The following is a 20,789-nucleotide window of genomic DNA, read 5'->3' on the forward strand; positions in this document are numbered from 1 at the left end:
AGTCCTTTATCACACACGTGCTTTGCAAATACAGGTAACCCTTGAACAGCACAGGTTTGAACTGCACAGGCCCACTTCCACACGGATATTTCTCACCAGTAAATACCACAATACTACAGAGTCTGTGGTTGGTTGAACCCGAGGATGTGGACGATAAGTCACAGGTGAATTAACCCCTGCGCTGTCAACTGTGCTTCTCTCGGTCTGTGGTCTGTCCTTTCATTCTCTGAGCAGCATCTTTCCTGGAGCTGAAGTTTATAGTTTTAATGAGGTCCCGTTTACCAACTGTTTCTTTCACACACTGTGCTTCTGACTGCCAAACCGCAAGTCAGCCACACTTGCTCCTTCACCTTCTAGGACAGCCGTAGTTCTGCACGTTGCGTTTAGGTCCACGGTCCATTTTGAGTTAATCTGTATGAAAGCATAAGGTCTGTGTCTAGACTCACCTGTTTGTTTAGCATGTGGACTTCCAGGTGTTCCAGTGCCCTTTGCTGAAGAGACTTTCTTGGCTCCACTGTGTTGCCTTTGCTCTTTCGTCAAAGAGCAGTTGACTCTGTTCATGGGATCTGTTTCTGGCTCCCTATTCTGCGCCATGAAACTGGCTGTCTGTTCCTTCCCCAGCACTGCACTGTCCTGGTTACTGGGGCTTTACAGGAAGTCGTGGAGTCGGGGAGTGTCGGTCCTTCAACTTTGTTCTCCTTCAACATTGTACTGGCTCTTCTGGGTCTCCCGCTCTTCATACAAACTTTAGAAGAAGTTTGTCCACATTTTGCTTGGGACTGTTTTCAACCTGTAGGGCATTTTAAGAACTGACAGGATGACAACACGCAGCCCTCCTATCCATGAACGTGGGCTCGCTCTGCACGCATTCAGATCTCTGATGTCCTTCACCAGAGTTTTATAATTTTCCTCATTAGATCTTGTACGTGTTTTGTTTGGTTTATACTTAAGTATTTCTGTTTGTTTGTTTGTTTTTGGTGCTAATGTAAATGATATAAAGTTTTAAATTTCAAACTAAATGTTCATTGACTTGTATATATTGACCTTGTGTCCTGCAACCTTGTTATAATCGCTTATTAGTTCTAAGAGCTTTTTGCTTGATTCTTTGGGATGTTTATACCTAGACAATCATGTCATCTGCAAACAAAGACAGTTTTATTTCTTCCTTCCTCCCACTGTGCACCTTTTACTTCCTATTCCTTGTCTTACTGCATTCGCGGACTTCCGGTATGAAGTTAAATTGGACACCCCTGACTTGTTCCTAATCTCGGCGGGAAAGCCTCTAGTTTCTTACTTGGGTGAAAGATGTAAATATTTGACAAGAACTCGGCCCCTCTATCTACCACAGTGTAAAGAAAAACCTGCCCACTTAAACACTGCGTGAGCCTGAGTAAGCCCAGCAGCGGTAAAAGTCTCTGGGGAGGCCCTGTCCTCTCTAAGGCTATTCTTGGTCACTCTCTGGGCACACGGAGGCCCCACTGCACTGCAGACAGTCTCGTAAGGCTGCCCCGGTTCTTAACATCACGAGAAATCAGGTGGGAAGCAACCCGGAGCCAGGCAGCCTCCCACCCTGACCACCCGGAACAAGGACAGCTGGAGGGACAGCCAGCTCTGCTGCTGAGGACCGGAGACACCCCCTCCAGCCACCCCGACACACGGCAAAACTGGCCTTTGCTGTGAGACGTGAACTCCTTCCCAGAAACACCACAACTGGGGAAATCTTCCCCAACGTTTAATGACTGGTATCCTTGAATTTCAGATGGAGGAACATCACAGAACACCCTCCAAACTCCCATCAAGATTTCAAAGGGACACCACGTGGAAAGACAAGCCAGCCTCCGCGAGCGTCAGAGCAAGTGAGCCCGCATTCCTCCAACCCCCCCATCCACGAACACCAGCACCCTGGGCGCTGTAGGCCACCCAGGGCCTCCCTCCCCCAACCACAGGTCTGTGCGGGAGCAGGTACCTCATGCTCTTCAACCTGGCTAGATGCAGAGCAGACATGAGACGGCTGCTATTCCACAGACAGTAGAGATTCGTAAAAATGTCAAACAATGTCATTCTTCTCACTAAATTCTTGTTTTAGGAAATACACTTCTCATAAGTACACCTCCTATTAAGAGGTAATGAGTTGTTTAATGAGATCATAGTACAAATATAATTGTAAATAATTTTTTAATATTTGTTTTAACTTCCCCAAATGGTGAGTATCAGCAGATATGAGCCCTGCAAACAAAAGCAGCTGTTTGGAGGAAAGGAGTCCTGAGGCTGCAGGTGAGCACACGGCTGCCGCAGGAGCGCGGGGGTGGTCAACCCGCGGAGGCCAGGCGTCCGGCCTCCGGGAGGCAAGGTGCTCAACGCTCGTCCATCAGCTCCCAGCGACCACACGTGTGCGCTTACCATGGGCACGAGTAACAAGCGTGCTAATAAAGGGTGAATATGTTTAGCAAACAGTCCTAAATCCAAATCCGTGGAGGTGAGTCCCAAGAATCTACATCTTCAGGCTGTTTCCTCCGCGTAATTCTTCAGCAGCCAGCTGGGCCCCTGTGCGATTCTGGCATTTGGGAAGCACAGCCAGACTGTACCACACACAAACCCACCTTCCCAGTTCTCGAGCCGGTCCCCAGGCAGGAGGGGCAGGACCACGCTGCGCAGCAGGACGAGGAGGCACAGGCGGAGCCGCCCGCGGGCTGACCGACACCGCCCAGCCTTGGCTACACCACTCCCCGCTGAGTGCGCAGAGCTGCCTTCCTCTGCCTCAGCGTTAGAAAAGGTCAGGAAGTGGGGCCTCACGACCCTCAGGAGCAATCCAGGAGACCAAGCGTGAAAAAGCACCTCCCGACGAGGGGCAGTGGACAGGAGAGCGCGTGCTTCGGAGACAGGCACACCCGAGCTCACAGCCAGACTCCACCGTGAACTAATCCACGGCCGTGGGGCAATGGTGTGAAATGAGGGGCACTGTGCCTACCGCGCAGGGCGAGGGCAAGGACCAAGTGAGAGGAACACACGGCGCGGCCGCTGTCCCGACTCTGTCCTCCCCAGTTTTACAACAGGATGTGGAGCCCCTCAGAGGCACAACCCCAACCTGACGCCCAGCAATGCCTCCTGGAGGCCCCTGCTCTCCACCAGGCTGCCTGAGAACGAGCTCACAGGCACTGTGCCAGGCCCCCGGGCCGCAGAGAGGGTCCTCAGAGAGCAGGGCCCTCCCCGCTCTCCATCTCATCCCTGTCCCGCCCACTTCCGCCTCCCTGGGAGAGTGGAGGGTGGAGGTCCTGCAGCCACTGAGGGCGAGAGGACCGGACTGCTACCATTTGCCGAACAAGGCAGGAAAGTGCACCGGGACCGCCTGACGACATCGGAGAACTGCTGCCCCACACGTACGTGGGGATCAACGTGTGTGCTTTCCTCGGCCTGTTCTCTGACACGAGCCAGCAGCAGCTGGGCTTCACGGCCAAGGAGGAAGTTCTCTGGCTCAGGGCTTCTCAAGTTCACACAAAGTATCAGGAAGCTTGAGAGGAGCGTCAGTAAGAGGCTGTGACCCTTCCTGGATGGGAGCCCTGAGCATGAGGCTGGGGCGCAGGAAGCTTGAGCCTCGGGCACGGGGACCCCACCTCCAACCTCAGCAGACAGCGGATGCAGGGCCTGACCGTCTGCGCTGGCTCTTGCTACAAGGGAGACACTGCTTTCCCTGGGCTGGGCCCCCCTAATCCCTTCCAATTAGACCAGGGAGCAAAAGTTCCAAGGCACCGAAAGTCAGCGGACCAAACAAAGGGTCCTTTCAGCATCTCCTTCGTCCAACGGTAAACAACATTCAGAGATTACTCACTTCTGCTTTTGTCCAAATGTCTGTGGAAACCTAGATTCTAACGCCCCTTTTGCAGGAGCCAGTAAAGAAGATTTTGTCTGCTTCCCAAGGATGGTGGTAACCCAGGCACCCTCTTGCCAGATGGTATTTTCTTCCTTGGGGGTGCTGAGACCACGTCTGTTCTCTGTTCTCCGACAGAATCGTCACAAAGTGGATTAAGGATCTGACTTGGCTCCACACATTCCCTTTCCTCTCCTTTTTGCAACTTGTACAAATCATCTTTTGCCCTGCCTGGGTCCAGACACTGCAAACATAGCTCATCAACTCCATCTCTTCCCGGGGAAGGAAGACTTGTGACCTGGCGACATCTAAACCCTCAGCAGGAAAAGGCGCGCTTTTCCCGAAGGTTCTGGGATCTGACCCACAGGGCCAAGCCCTGGCCCCGAAACCTGAAACAGGAAGTTCCTTGGGTCGGCAGTTTCCCAACTACATTCCAGGGACCGCCGAGGTCCCACAGAGGGACAGCCACGCAGGGACCGAGCTGGGCCCCACACGGTTTCGGCGCGGTACCAGTCCTGACGGCCGCTGCCGCCACCAAGACCCCTGCGCGTTGTGTCCGTCCCCACAGAGCGCAGGGTGGCCGTCGCGCCGACGACACAGGGAGCGGGACGCCCTGAGCCACCTCCAGGAGCAGCTCCCTGTGACCAGCATCCCACAAGCATTTGCGGGAGTGGGAGAACGTGAGCTGCCTCCACACAGGCTCCGAGAAGAGAAGAGGGGCCGGGCGCAGGTCACCCACCGCCGAGGGAAGCTCTCCCTCCACACTCCCGTCACTAGGCCGTCCTGCCCTCCGTCCCGTCAGCCCGGCTCCAGCTGGGGCTCACGGGCACACACTTGGCACCCACTCAGCCTGATGCAGGGCCCCCAGCCAGAGAGAGATCCCACTGACACAATGGAAGGAAACCGCCCCTGCGAGGTGGTGCACGGCTCGGCCGCGCTGAGGAAGGGTCAGGCCGGGGGAGGCCGCCCAGAGGACCGGCCGACGGCCTCCTCCCACCCCGCGGCCCAGGCAGCACCAACTCCACGCGGGGCTGCGCCCGCTCGACCTCCTAAGATGCCCAAGGAAAAGTGAGTCCACCCTTCGCTGCAGACAAGGAAGCAGGCTGAGGCAACGTGGGGACCCGGAGACCACAGATGCTACTCCTCAGACGACAATGGCTGCTACCCCTGGGCACCTGGAGATGCCGGGAGCTCCACCAGCTCCGGCGCCCCAAGGACCCGGTGCAGCAGGGACCATCCCCCGGCTTTCCAAATGGGAAAGCAGCCGAGGTGCCGAGAAACTGAAGATGTGGACGCACCCGGGCCCACAGCCTGTTGCTGAACACCTGGGGCCCACGTTCAGCAACAGGCTGCAAAGCCCAGGCCCGGACAGACAGACAGATAGATAGGCCCTCCTCCCACTGGTGGATGGGCCAGCACGGGGCGGGGCGGGGCGGGGCGGGGCGGGAGGAGGTGATGGAGACCGAGCGGACAGGAGGCTGCTCATCCCGCACCCTGGACAGCAGCCCGCGCAGCAGCCGTCACGCACCGCCCAGAGCCGCCTGCCCGCTGGGCGAGCCTGAGTGAGGAGCACGGCCAGATCTGAGCTGAGGCCCGTCACCTCACTCCACAGCAATCACAGCCCCAAAGCCCCCCCAGCGCTGCACACAGGGCAGCCCTTCCTCCTCCGCGTTCCCAGGTCTGCGGTCCGAGGCTCGCCAAGGAAGGTGTGCCCAGAGGTCCCCTCTGCCTTCAGCCAATGGGGCCAATGTCCCCTGGCCCATAGGGTCCGTGGTCCTGGGAGTGTAACCTGGTCCCCCAGCTCTGGGCCTGTCTCTGGTCTCTGGAACCAGCCACTGGCGACGGCCCAGAGCCCTGAGTGTGTGGGGAAAAAAACAAACGCGCTGGGAGAAGCTGTCATTCAAACACCACCAGAGGCTGGGCAGGAGCAAAGATACATCCTGAGAGCCCCCACCAGCCACAAGAAATCCACCCAGGGTGTTCCAGTATGTGCCGCCTGAGGGTCTCCGCGTGGAGAGATGCAACACCTGCAGCTGGGGAGCCACAGCCCTGACACTGCTGTCCGCGACGTCCTGGTAGCTGGAGGCCAACCCTCCACTTGGCCACGCTGACAAAAGCCGACGGTACCTGCCACCCTCTTCAGACAACAGGAAAAGCGACTTACCCCCGAGGGCTGCCATCGGAGACCTCACCGGCACACCTTCACTCAGCCCATCTCCAAGAAAGCAAAGCGGTGCGGGCAGTGCCCGGGATTTGTGAGGGTGGGATGTGGCCTGGTGGCTTAGATCTCATGGTCGGAAGCTCACAGACATATTTAAAGACCTTTTAAAAACCAGACTATGACATTTGATTTTGACTTTGTTTACCACTTAGAAAGGCCTCTCTGAGACAATAAAATTTCATGTTAAGGTCAAGAGTTCTGTAGTCTGGGTCTGAACAAGCCGCAGTCTCCCTGGGTCTCCGAGGACCGTCCAGGCTGGTGCTCTATTACTTGGACTCCGAAAAGCCCTCCATCAGCTCCTCTGCAACACACCAAGCCACACAGCAGGCCATCACGGCTACACCTCTGAGGGGTCAAAAGCCCTCCACGGCCCTGAAGCACCTGGCCGCTTCCAGGAGCTATGCTTGGCATAAGGTCAGACCCACCCCAGACCCCAAGGCTGGCAGGCAGCCCACAGATGCCCCTCCAGGGCCTCCCGTTCCGGTCAGTCCTCAGGTTGTCCAACCGGCTCCCTGCCACCCACACACTATGGAAGCAAAGGCTTGGCCAAACTCGCTGGTGCCCAGACACAAAGAAACAGGAAGACCAGGAGCTCTCCGACCAGCCCCAGGCCAGCACCTCGCACACCCTCAGTGACCGTGGTACTGACCCTGCACGGAGAGGAGGGCAGGTGCTGCTGCCCCTCCCACAGACGGGGACTGCGGCGCGGACAGGCTGGCCGGCTCTGTCCAAGCCCCACGCCTGGTGGCAGCAGAGCCAGGAACAGCCGCCATCTCACTGGGGGCTGGGCTCTTTCCCTGTACCAAGCTGCCTCCAATACAAGGCCAAAGCTGGAGTCAGGGACAGGGCACTTCTGACGCTAGAAATGAGGAGGAGGGAAGTGGGAGAGTGCGGTGCACTCTCGGAAGTGCCTGGATCCACCCACCAGAGGCTGCCTGGTGCGCCTCAGGGAGAGGGTCGGCCACGTCCTAACCAAGCATTCTACCACCAAAGGGAAACAGATAACATCGTCGGAGCTCAGGTGGAAGGCGTGGTCCAAACCAGGAGAAACCCACAAGCGCGAAAGGGCCGCAGGCCTGCCCAGCCGGTATGTGCACGCCGCGGGGAAGGCTGATGGAGCCGGACGCGCGGCCTCCCGCGGTAATCTTCCTGCAGCCACTGCTACCGAGCTAACCACTCAGAAACTGATGTCATTCTGGGGATGAACATTTTTTCCAGTGCTTGAATAAAAGGGGGAGTTTCACATTTTATCCACTTCCACGTGCCTTAACAATAAAAACTTATTTAAAAGGCCCATGAATATGTAAATGGCATTTTAAATATGGAAATGCAAAGCATGCAAGAAAACAGTCTGGGTGTGAAATATTAATGGCGTCTCGTCTTGCTGAGAGGAGACAACACAAGCTGGCTGTGGCGGCAGGATGGGAGCCCCGGCCCCTGCTCAGCAGACAGGGCAGCGCCCGGGGCTCTCCCGGGCAAAGGGGGCGGGGGGCGGCCTTGGCCCAGGAGAGCCGCTGCGGACCCACACTCTGCCCCCCCCCCCCCCCCCCCCCCCCAGCCACCTTGCTCCACTGCTCTCCCCTCCGGAGCCACCAGGACCAAACCAGGTGTCTTTGCCAGTGCAACCTCAGACTGCACACGTTCCACCAGCACGGCGTCTACACTGCCTGCTGTACAGATGGGCGTGAAGGGGCACCAGAGTGAGAGCCGAGTCCTCCCTCACCCAAGCAGGGCTGGAGAGCCCCGCGAGGACAGAGTCGTCTCTGGGACACGAGCGCAGGGTAACCTCCAGGGTCAGAGGCTGGGGACTCGGCTACAGGTCAAGCTGGGCACAAACTCACCAGCAGGCCCATCAGGAGGCTCGGAACCTTCGGGTCTGCGTGTGGAACGGAGGGCCCAGAGGTCGGCCAAAGTCCTCAGCTGGTGATGGCAGGGCCTGGTGGGACACACACACGCCCCTCCAGGTGCAGCACACCTGTGTGTGTCCACCGGAAGTGCGGGTGACAGAAGCAAGGGACTGGTGGCCCCTAACAGGGCCAAGGCCATCTTCCTGTAGAAAGTCCCTGCACCCCCCTCCAGGGAGCTCACGGCGCTCTAAGGGCCTTCCCGCAAGGTACTGACGGCAAAGGAGTGAGCCGGCCTCTCTCCACGCGACGGAACAGGAAACCAAGGAAGACGAGCTGCTGCTGCTGCTCAGTGTGGTCCCTGGACCAGCAGCATCGGCAGCGCTGGGGCGCCAGCAGGAAGTACAGGAAATACGGAGCATGGTCCCCATTCCAGACCTGCCGAGCCCGAGCCTGCGGTGAAAGCCCGACGGGCGCCCTTTACACTCACTGAGCTGGAGAAGAGCTGGGCGGACAGACTGCCGAGCGGCGACCCCACAGGAGTCACACAGCACAGAGCCCACCAGGGAAGCCCTCTGGGCAGTTAAGTCCCCCAAGTACCAACTGCAGCCATGGGCTTCCACATACGGCTCCTGGCTCATCCTCACACGAGCCTGGGCGAGGCCAAGGGCACTGCTAGGTGGTGATCCCACACCGGGCTGGCACAGCCGGGAACCCCACGGTGTTTGCCAGCGAGACCAGACTTCCCTCTGGACCCAGCATGGACCAGATTCTCCCTTAGCGGGAGGGGGCTTGCTCTCAGGTACAGAGGCCAGGCAGCCACGGTCTGGAAAGTGAAGCAACTCCAACAGGCTCAGGGCCAAGCTGGAGCGGCCGTCAGCCCTGAAGGTCTGCACCCACCCTCAGAGGTGCAGCACGGGCGCCCGGCCTCCACGTCCCTGCCCCGAGGCTCTCACCCACACTGATGGGGAAGCAACTGGAAGACCCAGGAACCACCACTCAAGGAGAGGAACGCAGAACCCAATTCCCAGGAGGCGTCTGCGGAAGAGGTCCATTCATCCCCAGTGCTTTCGGTCACTGCTCTCCCCACCCTTTCTAAGTGGCCACACAATTGAGAAGCCTGGTAACAGCACTCCCTCTGGGGAGGCCACGGAGGAGGGGCTGAGGAGAGAGCCGCAGGGAGTGGCTCCGAGGGCTGCAAGCACCACCCCACGTCCAAACACGGGCACTGCAAGCAGGTGCTGTGCCCTCCGCCCGGCGAGGAGGCCGGGGGTCCCCTGCACTCAGCCGCATGCTCACAGCAACTGCTGGCTTCTCCTTTTCCTGCCAGGAGCCCCAAGCAAGCAGGGAGGTCCGAGAACTAACGTGACTGGCAGACTTGGGCAGGGCCCAGAGGCTGTGCCCACACTGCGGCGCCCCAGACGGCGGGAGGGCACAGGTGAGCGTGCTCGGCCCCAACACCCCAAGCAGGCCCCATGCGGCAAGGCTGGCCCCTAACGTCCCTTAAGAGACACAGCTCTGGGGCGTCGGCCGCAGCTCTTCCCACACCACCAGGGAGGGAAGGAAGCCCCCTGACTTCCTGAGAGGTCCGTGTCAGCGCGCGTGCACCAGACACCAGACGTGGGGTGCCGAGCCCTCCTGTGGCGGCCTGTCCCACAGAAGGGGGAACCGGCTCAGTAGTGACAGAGACGATGGCTTCCTGCCACGAGCCGCGTGTGCACAGCAACCACCACCCAGAAGGGCAGACACTGTGCCGACCCCACTTTGGAGAGAAGGGAAATGAAGCCTGCACAGGCGCCCGGCCCCCGCGGAGGCCAGTGTCGCGGGCAGACGCGTGTCCTGCCTCCTCGGTCATCAGCCTGACCCGGGCACCCAGCACACACACCCGCCACGGTCCAGACAGGCTGCTGAGAAACGGTGCCGCTCGGCCCGGGTGGGACTAGGAGGGGCGCCGGGGACACGGGCAGCTTCTCCAAGCTGGTGTCCCCAGGACGCGCCCTGGGAACCGGGCCGGGAGCCCTCCATCCACGTCCACCACAGGGCGGACCGGCCCGACCGCAGACTGAGGGCCGGCAGCTGGAGGGGACGGCGGCCGAGGTCTGAGGCAAGCACCAGGAGACGCCAGCAGCTGCCCTCTTGCAGATGCCCCAGCTCTGGGTCACCCCGGATGCTCTCTTCTGGGGTTTTGCTGTTTTCCACAATTCCGGCCGGATCTAATGCAAGAGCTACTTCCTCTAAGAAACGTTCCCTGGTCTACTAGGTAGCCAGGAAGTAAGAAAAGATCTCTCCCAGGGAACAAACAGCCTTATATTTTCTCAGTGCTTCCGTACTCGTGTGTGAGTACATGTGAGCATGTACACGTGTTTGTGTATGTGTGTACACACACGCACGCACGCACGCACCACATGGCAGGCACTCACCCCACTGAGGTTCACGTAATGCCGTGAAGCGGCCAGCGCTTTTTACAGACATGATCTCAATGACACTGCCGAGTGCCGCGGCCACTAGGGAAACTGGCCAGCCCCACTCGGGCACGAGGCACAAGCCTGGAGCACAAAGTACCTTCCCAGGTGCCACATAACCCATCACTTAGGTATAAAGCAGAAGAGCCACGTTCACTCGCTAGTGGGTTTTAAGCCATCAATCTGCCACTAAGCGAGGCCGAGGGGACGACGGGGAGAGCTGGCGGGCACTGCGGCCGGGGCAGGGGCTGGGACCCAGGGGGCCGGAGCCAGGCCGGCCAGCAGGCAGCTGAGCGTGCCAGCTCATCCACTCCAGCTGCTGCCACACCTGATTCACCAGAGCAAGGGAGGGCGGGACTGACGAACAGCTGCACAGAGACAAACAGAAGCACCTGCCACGCTCCAGGGTCAGCATCGAATACGTCCCGCCCGCCCCGATCCCGGCTGGGCCAGGGCAGGGACACAGGCAGCCAAAGAGCCGGCACATGTGCCCCTCCCACCCCACCAGGACTCAACAGCGTGTCTTAACAGGGGAGAGAGGAGAAGACGTTTACTATTCACTCAACAAACAACGGCTAGGCCTTGGTTCTAGCAGCGCGCCCCCGCGAAGCCACTGTGCTCTCGTGGAGTTTACATTCCAAGAGGGAGAGCACACAGGAAACGTCAACCCACCGATCAAGACACGCACGTGTCAGGTTAGTGCTGTGAAGGGCGAGGCAAGACCAGGAGGAAAGGACAGCTGACAGCACGGGGACAGGCAGGACAGCCTCTCCACACGTGGTGACTTAAACGCACGCTTCGGTCACACCAGCCACATTCCAAGTGCTCAACCGCTGCGTGTGGCCAGTGGCCACTGCCCCCAACAGCACGTGGACCACTGCTAGCATCGCAGAGAGTCCTGCTGGATGGCGCTGTCCACCCCGGACAGACGGTTAGGCCGCCCTAGACGGCTGTGCTCTGGCCTCTGCACTGAAGCAGCCAGCCACGGAAAGCAGCCCAGCGCCAACTCTCAGAGACCCTAAAAGGGCCCTGGGAGACGGTCAGCACGTGAATAAATGTCATCATGACCGATTCGCAGGAGAGAAAACGAGGGCTCCATAAAGTTGGAGCTTCCTCAAGATCTCACAGCCAGTAGTCGGAAGGAAGGTGCAGGGATGAAGCTACAAGTCAGAGCCCGACAGTCCGGGGCTGCGTGTGTCTGCCAGGAGCCACTCCATCCCCCACCCCGGAGACACACACACACACACGTCTCGGCGCTCCTCCCCGTGGCCACATGCCATGTGAGCCGTGTGACCAGCCCCAGCTGTGGGAGCTCAGCCTGGCCTGAAGAAGGGGCTTCCTGGTCTAGAACCATCGAGCTCATGGCCGGCGTGCCCCACGGCGTCCTCGGAACCTGCGCGCCGCACAACCACCACGGAGGAGACGAGCCTGAGACACAGGCTGGTCCCACACCTCCTGCCGAAGCCCATTTACGTCGAGTGGCACCAAGAGCTGACCGGGCAGGCGAGGCCCTGGTCTTCATCACTGAAAACCCCTGGGGCCACTGCTGCGGGGACAGTAACCCGGCCAAGGCAAGCGTGAGACCAGGTGGGGGACGGCTGGCGCTCGTTCAAACCGCCCCTGCCTGGGACGGGAGCAGACCATCCTCCACAACGGCTTCTCTGCGGCTCCCGTGCTCTCCCTGCCAGGCTCAGCACCCTCCAGGGGATAAAGGGTCAAGAGGGCCTGGGAAGGTCCCCATAGGGCACACACGAGTCACCCTGGCAAGAAGCTGAGGCAGACTGGCTGTGGCCCGCGGTCAGCACCGTGGTACAGACAGACTTCCCTAGGGTCCCTGCCTCCCAGTCAAGGCCACTGGGTGATCACTGAACCCGTGGAAGCCCACGGAGCTGGGGCACCATGCAAGATGGAGGGAGCACAGAGGAACGAGGCAAAGCCTGGCCCCCACGATGGCGCCCAGCCCGCCCAGCAGAGGACAGGGTCAGAGGCTGGCCAGCCCATGCACAGCCCGACCTGGGCTTCTGCCCGCCTGACTTCCAGGCTGGTGCCCCAGGACGGGCACAGCACAGGCAGCCAGGCCGCAGGCCTCACTCCGTCTGTCTGTCACATTACTGTGCACAATCAACCGAGCCATTCATTCGTTCACTCGCTCAACAAGCGCACGCTGGGCCAGGCCCTCCTCTGGGTCCAGGGAGCTTGCACGGCAGTGGGGGACAGGGCACGCACGGAGCGTGGTGAGGGCAGGCGTGCACAGTGCCACTTGCGGCACAGTCGCCAGGAACTGCCCAAGCACAACCCCAGGAGGGAGGGCCAGGCTACGCACGGATGCCTGAGCGAGGAGCACCGCAGGCGAGGATGCCAGTGGGCCTGAGCCTGCTCTCACCCAGCTGCCCCACTGTCCCTCGGTCCAGGTGGAGGAGGACTTCAGCGCTGCTCTATGGCGCTCCCGCCTGCCTGGCCGGCTGTAGGCCGTGGGCGGAGTCGCATCCACACTCACGCCCCTAGTCTAGATGGCCAAGCCAACCGCAGCCTCCACGGCCAACCACCCTCTCCAACCTTCAGGTGCCTGTCGACCAGGCCTCTTACCGCCACCACCACGCGTCCAAAACTGAACTCCCGGTTCCCTCTGCCTTCACCTGCTCTTCTGCTAAGTTCTCCAGCAACATAAGAGGCAAATCCACCATTCGCACGCTCTCACCAAACACCTCACTCTTGTCTTTTGTCTTACCTGCCACGTGTGATGCACAGCAAACCCCGCATCCCCATCTTTCAGGTGTGCCCACACCTTCAACCCCTTCCCATCTTCTCTGCCGCCCCCCGCCCCAAAAGACACACCTTCTCACTCCTAATGAGCCCGCCGGAAAGCTCCCCACTGCCCTGTCCTGCGCTACACCGGAAGTCACACTTCCCCAGGCACCTCAAACAAGAGGACAGTGACAGCCATGGCCATAACCCCCAGCCCACACTGGCTCACTGCACCAGGCACACTCCCAGCGCTTTGCCGAGGTTCTGTGGCGACTCGCACGGCAATCCTACGACCTATCGCCATCACCTTCACAGGTGAGGCAGAGAAGATGGGGACACGGCGACACAGAGCTACTCCGTGGTGGGGCAAGACTGGACCGCAGGCAGCCTGCGTTTAGACCGGAGAGAGCTTGCAGATCCTCCCCGGCCCGGGTCAGACACAGCACGAAATCCAGCCAGATGCACAGGGAGCAGGTTCTCCCGCCCACGCCCTGGTCATCAGGAATCTTCTGCTCCCGTCGCTGGCCTGGCTGGCCTCTGGACAGCTTGAGTCTACCATAACTCACACACACACAGGTGACAAAGGCCACAAGGCCTAATTGTATTCCGAGGTTCGAAACGACAGACTAAATGGTTTGCACAAAGTGAGGAAAGAGCCACATTAAGAATCATGACTGTCATGCTGATCTGAAGCACCCCTGGGAGGCGCAGAGAAACCCATCAACCTGGCAGATGCCAGGAAAACACAGTAGCCAAGGGCTCCACCTCCCGAGGCAGATGGTACTCCATCCATTCATTCTCAAGCCCCCTTCACTAAACGACAATCATCTCCTCCCAACGCTGCCCAGAGCCCCCAGCATGAGGAGGGCAGCGCCACGTGGAGGGGGCCGGCCGGCTCCCCGGTCAGTGGCCCAGGCCAAGGCACCAGGAGGCTCCCAGGGGCACCCAGGACCGGCCAGAGTTCTAAGGCAAGACCAGGGCTCCAGGCGCTGCAGGGCTCCTCACACACTGACAGCTTGAGGCCAAGGGCTCTTCTGAGACATGCAGAGCCCAGAGGAGGAAAGACCTGAGCTTCAAAACAAACTGCAGGGCTTCCCTGGTGGCGCAGTAATTAAGAATCTGCCTGCCAGTGCAGGGGACACGGGTTCAAGCCCTGGTCCAGGAAGATCCCACATGCTGCGGAGCAACTAAGCCCGAGCGCCACAACTGCTGAGCCTGCGCTCTAGAGCCCGTGAGCCACAATTACTGAGCCCGTGAGTCACAACTACTGAAGCCTGCACGCCTAGAGCCTGTGCTCCGCAACAAGAGAAGCCACTGCAATGAGAAGCCCACGCACCGCAACAAAGAGTAGCCCCAGCTCACCGCAACTAGAGAAAGCCCGCGTGCAGCAACGGAGACCCAACGCAGCCAAAAGTAAATAAACAAATTTATCAAACAAACAAACAAAAAACCTCAGTCATTAGAGCCGCCCAGAGCTGGTGTGCTTCGGGGGTGATGAGGCAGCCTTTGAAGCTGAGCGTACAGAGGGATCATCAGCTGCAAAGAGCCGGGCTCGGCAGGTGCGCATGGAGCGCGGCAGGCGAACCACGAAGTCTGCGGAGCGCGGCAGGCAGAGCCACGAAGTCTGCACGGCTCCTCCTCGCTCACTTCTACAGCAGGTTCTAAATCCGCATCAAGGATGCGGCCTGAGGCTCACACCAGCCGGCCCATGACGCACGTCTCCAATGGAGCAGAGAAACGCATGACCAAGGGTTCTCTGCAGCCACATGTAGTACCTCTCAGGGACCTCTCAGGGACTGGGGCTCCAGCCCCAAATAAACCGTGTGGAGCTCCTAGGACGCACAGACCAGGATTCAAACCCTGTTTCTATGGCTTCCTAGCTGTTCAACACAGGGCTCGACTCTGCTGTGCAACAGAGGACAGCAGCACCATCTCGCAGCATTCAGGTGAGATGGAACCAGGTACCGACAAAGGCTCAGCCAGCTTCACCACTCTCACCATCTCCACCACGCAGTGTGCACAGGTGAGAACTGGACCCCAGGAGCCCCCGCTCCACTCCATCCCCCACTCTCCACCAAGGCAGAGAAATGCAGGCATCACAGCCCCACGTGTCCCCGCACAAGCTTCCCTGCTCCCCTGTCCTTCGAGGTCGTCCACAAGGTTCTGAGCCACAAAGAGACGCAGCCTCCCATCCACCCCGGCCCACAGTGCCCCTGGCTCTGCAAACGCCAGGGCTATGGAGTGAGGTGCTGGGTCCCGAAGACGCCAGGATGCTCTTGGGACCCGCTAGGGCACAGGCGGCTGCATGGCAGTGTCAGGGGAGCTCTGCATGGAGAACACTGACAGGGACACACCTAGAGCCGCTCACAAGCCCTGAATACTCGCGTGTCCTCAGCACACCTCCAAGGAAACAGGATCAGCGTTCAAGCGCCAAAACCAGTGCTGGGGCGGCCACAAAAGAAAGGCAAGGTGCCCTGGGCTGTAATTAAACTCCTGTCCAAAGGCACTGACACACCCATTCATATCAGTGACCAGTGGCGCCCTGGAGCTGTCCGAGGTCGGCCACGAAATGGAAAGCACAGAGAGGCTGGCCTGGCGGTCCAGGACAGCCCGCTAACAGAGAGGCACACAACTATTAGCTCTCCCTGAAGGACACGCTTACAAGGTGCCAACCAGAACCCCGCGAGACCTCTGGCCCCACCACCACCTGCACGCCACCTGGGGTCTCCTGAGCGCTGCTGAACGCCAGGCACCTCCTGCCATCTCGGCCCCACCCCAAACGGCCCTCCGAACCCTCCGACCGGACCCCCGCCTGCCTGCGTGCTGGCCAGACCCCAGGCTTTCACCCTCTTGCCAAGGTGCCTCTTCCCGCCTAACCTGAATTTCTGCCCAACTGCCTTTAAAGACGTGAGGAAGTGAAATCAGCTGTTCCCGCCTCCCGAGGCTTCCTGGCCTCCACACGGACCGCCCCCATCACGGCCACGTCGGCCTGCTGCTGTGAGAGCAGCAGCGGCCCAGACCCCTACGAGCGTGAACGGTGCGGCGCACACGTCCCCTCCCCGTTCTGCTCGGCGAGGGCCTCGAGGGCACTGGACCCCAGCTCCCTGCCGCCTCCTCACAGGGCCTGCACGGGACTCTACCACGAACAGACGGGGCAGGAACCCGACGGCCCCTCATCGGCTGAGGCCTTAAGAACATTCCCGGGCTTCTCTGATCCATTCCATCACCGGGAGGAGGGAGATCTCCCGCGGGAGCTCCCTGAGGTGAGGGGATGACGCACATACGCACTGGGCACGACGCCAGCACACGGAAGCGCCCCTTGGGTGGCCACATGGTCAGGACCGGTCTGCTGAATGAGGATGGGACCGAGAGCACCTCCACCTGGCGGGCAGGCGGCCGTGCCTAGGTCCTGTGCCCCGCGCTGTCACACCTCACCTCACCTCCCGCGGCCCATCCTGCAGAAGAGGTGAGGCACGCGGCTCTTTCTCGGGATGCCCGAGACTCAGTTGCTCCTGGGTGGCTGCATCGGCTCTCAGAGGGAGCCCAAGGGTCCTGAGAGGTGGACAAGTTGGCAGGAGTCACGCAGACCTACCAGCCACCATGAAGGACTGCTCCCGGCGGTGGAGAGTCCACTCCTGAACCAACCCAAAGAAGAGACGGGACGGCTGAATCTATACGTGACCACAGTCGAAAGCACTGCCGGAGCTGCGGACGAGAGCTACATTCACGAAGCTGAGAGGCTGGATTTCCTGCTGCTGCTCAAGGCAGGTCATTTTAGAAAGTACCTCTCAGTTTGGCGGGAGTAAAATGCAGACAAGTTTCCATTCCTCTAATAGTTCATTCTTTTTCAAATTCAAAGTAAAACAAAGAGGATCGCCTGGGAAAATGTCAAACGCTTTCATTTCAAATCACTTTTAACGCCTGTTTCATCTGACAGTAGCTTTGAAAGCAAAAGGCAGTCTTTATCATTTGAGGGTTTTTTTTTTAAGTTTTTAAAAAATTAATTAATCAACTTTTTTTTTTGGCTGTGTTGGGTCTTCGTTGCTGCATGCAGGATTTCTCTAGTTGCGGCGAGCGGGAGCTACTCGTCGTTGCGGTGTGCAGGCTTCTCGTTGCAGTGGCTTCTCTTGCTGAGGAGCACAGGCTCTAGGCGAGTGGGCTTCAGTAGTTGTGGCACACAGGCTCAGTAGTTGTGGCACGCGGGCTCAGTAGTTGTGGCATGCGGGCTCAGTAGTTGTGGCTCATGGGCTCTAGAGCACAGGCTCAGCAGCTGCGGCACACGGGCTCAGTTGTTCCACGGCATGTGGGATCTTCCTGGACCAGGGCTCGAACCCGTGTCCCCTGAATTGGCAGGCGGACTCTCAACCACTGCGCCACGAGGGTAGTCCTCATTTGAGGTTTTTAAGCTAAATTGATGTGATTATGTCCAACATAACCAGATGCTTCTAAAAGCCAATTTTCAAAGAGACATCAGCCCCCCAAATAAGAAAGCCTTCCTTCGGTTATTAATAAATTATTGAAACGCCAACTGCACAGGGGGTGAGGCCGCAGAGGATGCTCGCGGAGAGCAGGCTGACTTCCACCCCCAACCAGCTAGCCAGCCAGTGCAGGGCACCCGAGGTCCCTCTGTGGTCACCGTCCTCTCAGCCTGCCCCCAAGCCCTTCACCCACTGGAGGGGCTGACCTCACTCAGCTTTCCACCCTCAAGTGAATCACGTGGGAACTGACTAGTTTAACACCATCCTCCACAGATACCTGGTCTGGGGCACACTTTCAACCCCATTTGGGCCAGTGAGAGTGACTGGGGTGGGGGGAGTCTGCCGCCAGTGGGGGTCCTCAGACAGGTTTCCTTGTTCTAAAAAGGAGACCCAAGAAGGAGACCTCTCTTTCTGCCTCTTATGCGACACCCAGAACCTGGTCAGCCACCCTGCAAGCACGAGAGAAACCAGCCTGGGCCCCAGGGGACAGAGGTGGGCAGCCCTGCAACAGTCCAAGTGCGGCTCGGTGAGGAGCACGCGTCTGGCTTGGTGCCCTACGCAGCACAGAGCTCCACAAACCCTTGGGATTTCCTGCACGAGGTGAGTGCCTTTTGTGAACACGCCCCTCCAGCCAGAGCCCTGGGCAGGAAGGGCGGGGGAGAAGCCAGAGGAACCAACCAGCGGAAGAGAAGTTGGAACTTTCAGCTCCACCCCCGCCCCGCCTCCAGGGAGGGGAGCGGAGATAGAGACCAAGTGAACCACCAATGGCCACGACTTAATCAAGCAGGAAACTCCATAGACACTGCTGAACAAGGCGGCTTCGAGTCACTGGACACAAGGAGGAGCTGGGAGGGCAGCACACCTGGAGAGGACACGGCAGCTCTGCCCCCAGCCGGCTGATCCCAGCTGCACCCTTTGTAATAAACCAGTAATCCTAAATAAAGTGCTTTCTAGCAAACCGGCAGAGAGGGGCTGGGGGGACCCTGAATTTGCAGTCAGATGAAGTGCGGGTAGCCTGGGAACCCCGAGGCAGGCGCGCCTTGTGGGACCGAGCCCTCACCTGTGGGGCCTGGCTGACCTGGGAGTTAGTGGCGGAGCTGAACTGACTCCTGGGGCACCAGCAGGTGTCAGAGGCAGAACTGGTACGGAACCAGTTCCTCAGGTCCTGGAGGGAGTCAGAGCTGCCCGCCCGGGCGTGGACACGAATGGCCCGGCTGTGCTGCTACGTGGGACCCTTCCCGAGGACACAAGTCCACACACGTACAAACACTCAGACACTTCAACCCAGGTTCCAGGTTTCCACACGTTCATGGGGCCACTCAGAGCCCACGCCTCCACAAAGACGCAAATGCTTCTGGTGGGGCGCACGTCTTCCTCCCAGACCCCACGCCCTGGAAGGCAGCCCAGGGCTCCAGGGCTGATCTCACAGCGTCCAGGTGACAGTACACCCGCCGCCTCAGCTGAGTCTCACTGCTCGCTCAGGCCGAGGCAGGGATGGCGAAGCACAGCCACTCCTCAGCCAGGGGCACACTCACCGGCACCCCGCGTTCCGAAGCGGACATGTCGCCACAAAACCATGGGCCGCCAGGCCTACCTGCTGGTGATGGAGCTGTTCCTGTCCTTGAGGGTGAGCTCGCGCTGCTGCAGCTCCACGATGAACCTGGACAAGTCCTCTGGGGTCCTGGGGGGGATCAAGAACACATGTCAGTGCTGGTTGTGCCCTGAAGGGGGACTGGTTGACACTAGAAGGCGGCCCAAAGCCACGCCAGCCACGGGCGGTTCACAGGCCTGGGGCGGATTAGGGCCTGTGCACCGTCCCCGGAGCAGCGGGGTGTGGAGCTGTGCTCTCACCGCCACCTGGGCTCACACAGCCAGCCGCTAGCCACGTAACACTGGGGACACTACTTTTATAAGCCCTGATTTTACTTCACCTGTAAAAATAGGGTCGATACATAACAATGTCACCATGCAGAGGATTTGAAGTGAGCTTTAAAAGCACCTACCAGGCAGCAAGCAGAGGAGGTGCCCAGTGCATTCCAGTTGCCTTTCCTCCTTCCGCTTCAAAATCCAGGTATGAGAACAGCAGCAATGTAACAACCACAACAGATACCCACATGCCCAATGCCTCGTAATTTTCAAAAGTACTCCAGCTTAACGATCTCAGTTAATGCTCAGAGCAGCCCTGCTGTCTACTGTTTCCATTTTGCAAATGGGGAAACTGAGACTCAAAGACACGGATGGCTGGTTCAAAGGCCACCCACTCTCAGCAGCACGAAGCCTCAATCTGAACCCCCTCCTCTAGCTCAGCACCATGGCTCGGGAGAACGTACACCAAGAATGTCTTTGACATACAGGTGGCCAACAGGGACATGAAAACACGCTCAACATCGCCAATTACTAGAAAAATACAAATCAAAACTACAGTGAGGTACCACGTCACCAGGTCAGAATGGCCATCATCAAAACATCGACAAATAAGACATGCTGGAGAGGGCGCAGAGGAAAGGGAACCCCCCTACACTGTTGGTGGGAATATAAATTGGTACAGCCACTATGGAGAACAGTATGGAGGTTCCTCAGAAAACTAAAAATGGAACTACCATATGATCCTGCAATCCCACCCCTGGGAGAGGGACTGGAGAAAACTCTAATTCAAAAAGATACCTGCATCTCAATGGTCACTGAAGCACTATTTACAATAGCCAAAACATGGAAGCAACCTAAGTGTCCATCAACAGATGTGTGGATAAAGAAGATGTACACACACACACACACACACACACACACACACACACACAATGGAATACTACTCAGCCATAAAAAAGAATGAAATAATGCCATTTGCAGCAACATGGATAGACCTAGAGATTGTCATACTGAGTGAAGTTAAGCTAGACAGGGAAAGACATTTATCATGTGATATCACTTACATGTGGAATCTAAAAAAATGATACAAATGAACTTATTTACAAAACACAAATAGACCCATAGACATAGAAAACAAACTTATGGTTATCAAAGTGGGGAGGGGGGATAAATTTGAAATTTGAGATCAACATATACACACTACTGTATATAAAATAGATAAACAACAAGGATCTACTGTACAGCACAGGCAACTATACTCAATATCTTGCAATAACCTATACTGAAAAAGAATCTGAAAAAGAACAG

The 20,789-nt window shown here is 58.5% G+C and overlaps 1 protein-coding gene across 9 annotated transcripts in view; it reads right to left on the reverse strand.

Moving 5' to 3' along the window:
- Positions 1-20,789, reverse strand: part of MAD1L1 (mitotic arrest deficient 1 like 1) — a 315,176-nt gene that overhangs the window by 218,512 nt on the left and 75,875 nt on the right. For 8 of the 9 annotated variants that reach the window (XR_003436929.1, XR_003436928.1, XR_003436930.1 and 5 more), the window contains one exon: positions 19,210-19,296. Coding sequence is in view for 6 of the 9 variants with exons in the window: in XM_027125595.1 (XP_026981396.1) it covers positions 19,210-19,296 (87 nt within the window). In the remaining 3 variants the exon portion in view is untranslated. Of the gene's footprint in view, positions 1-19,209; positions 19,297-19,618; positions 20,211-20,789 lie in introns of those variants that run through there. The other variant, XM_027125601.1, reaches the window with a different exon arrangement.

Source organism: Aethalodelphis obliquidens, unplaced genomic scaffold (genome assembly GCF_003676395.1).
Source record: "Aethalodelphis obliquidens isolate GAN/ISIS:26980383/991018 unplaced genomic scaffold, ASM367639v1 scaffold30, whole genome shotgun sequence".
NCBI lineage: Eukaryota > Metazoa > Chordata > Mammalia > Artiodactyla > Delphinidae > Aethalodelphis > Aethalodelphis obliquidens.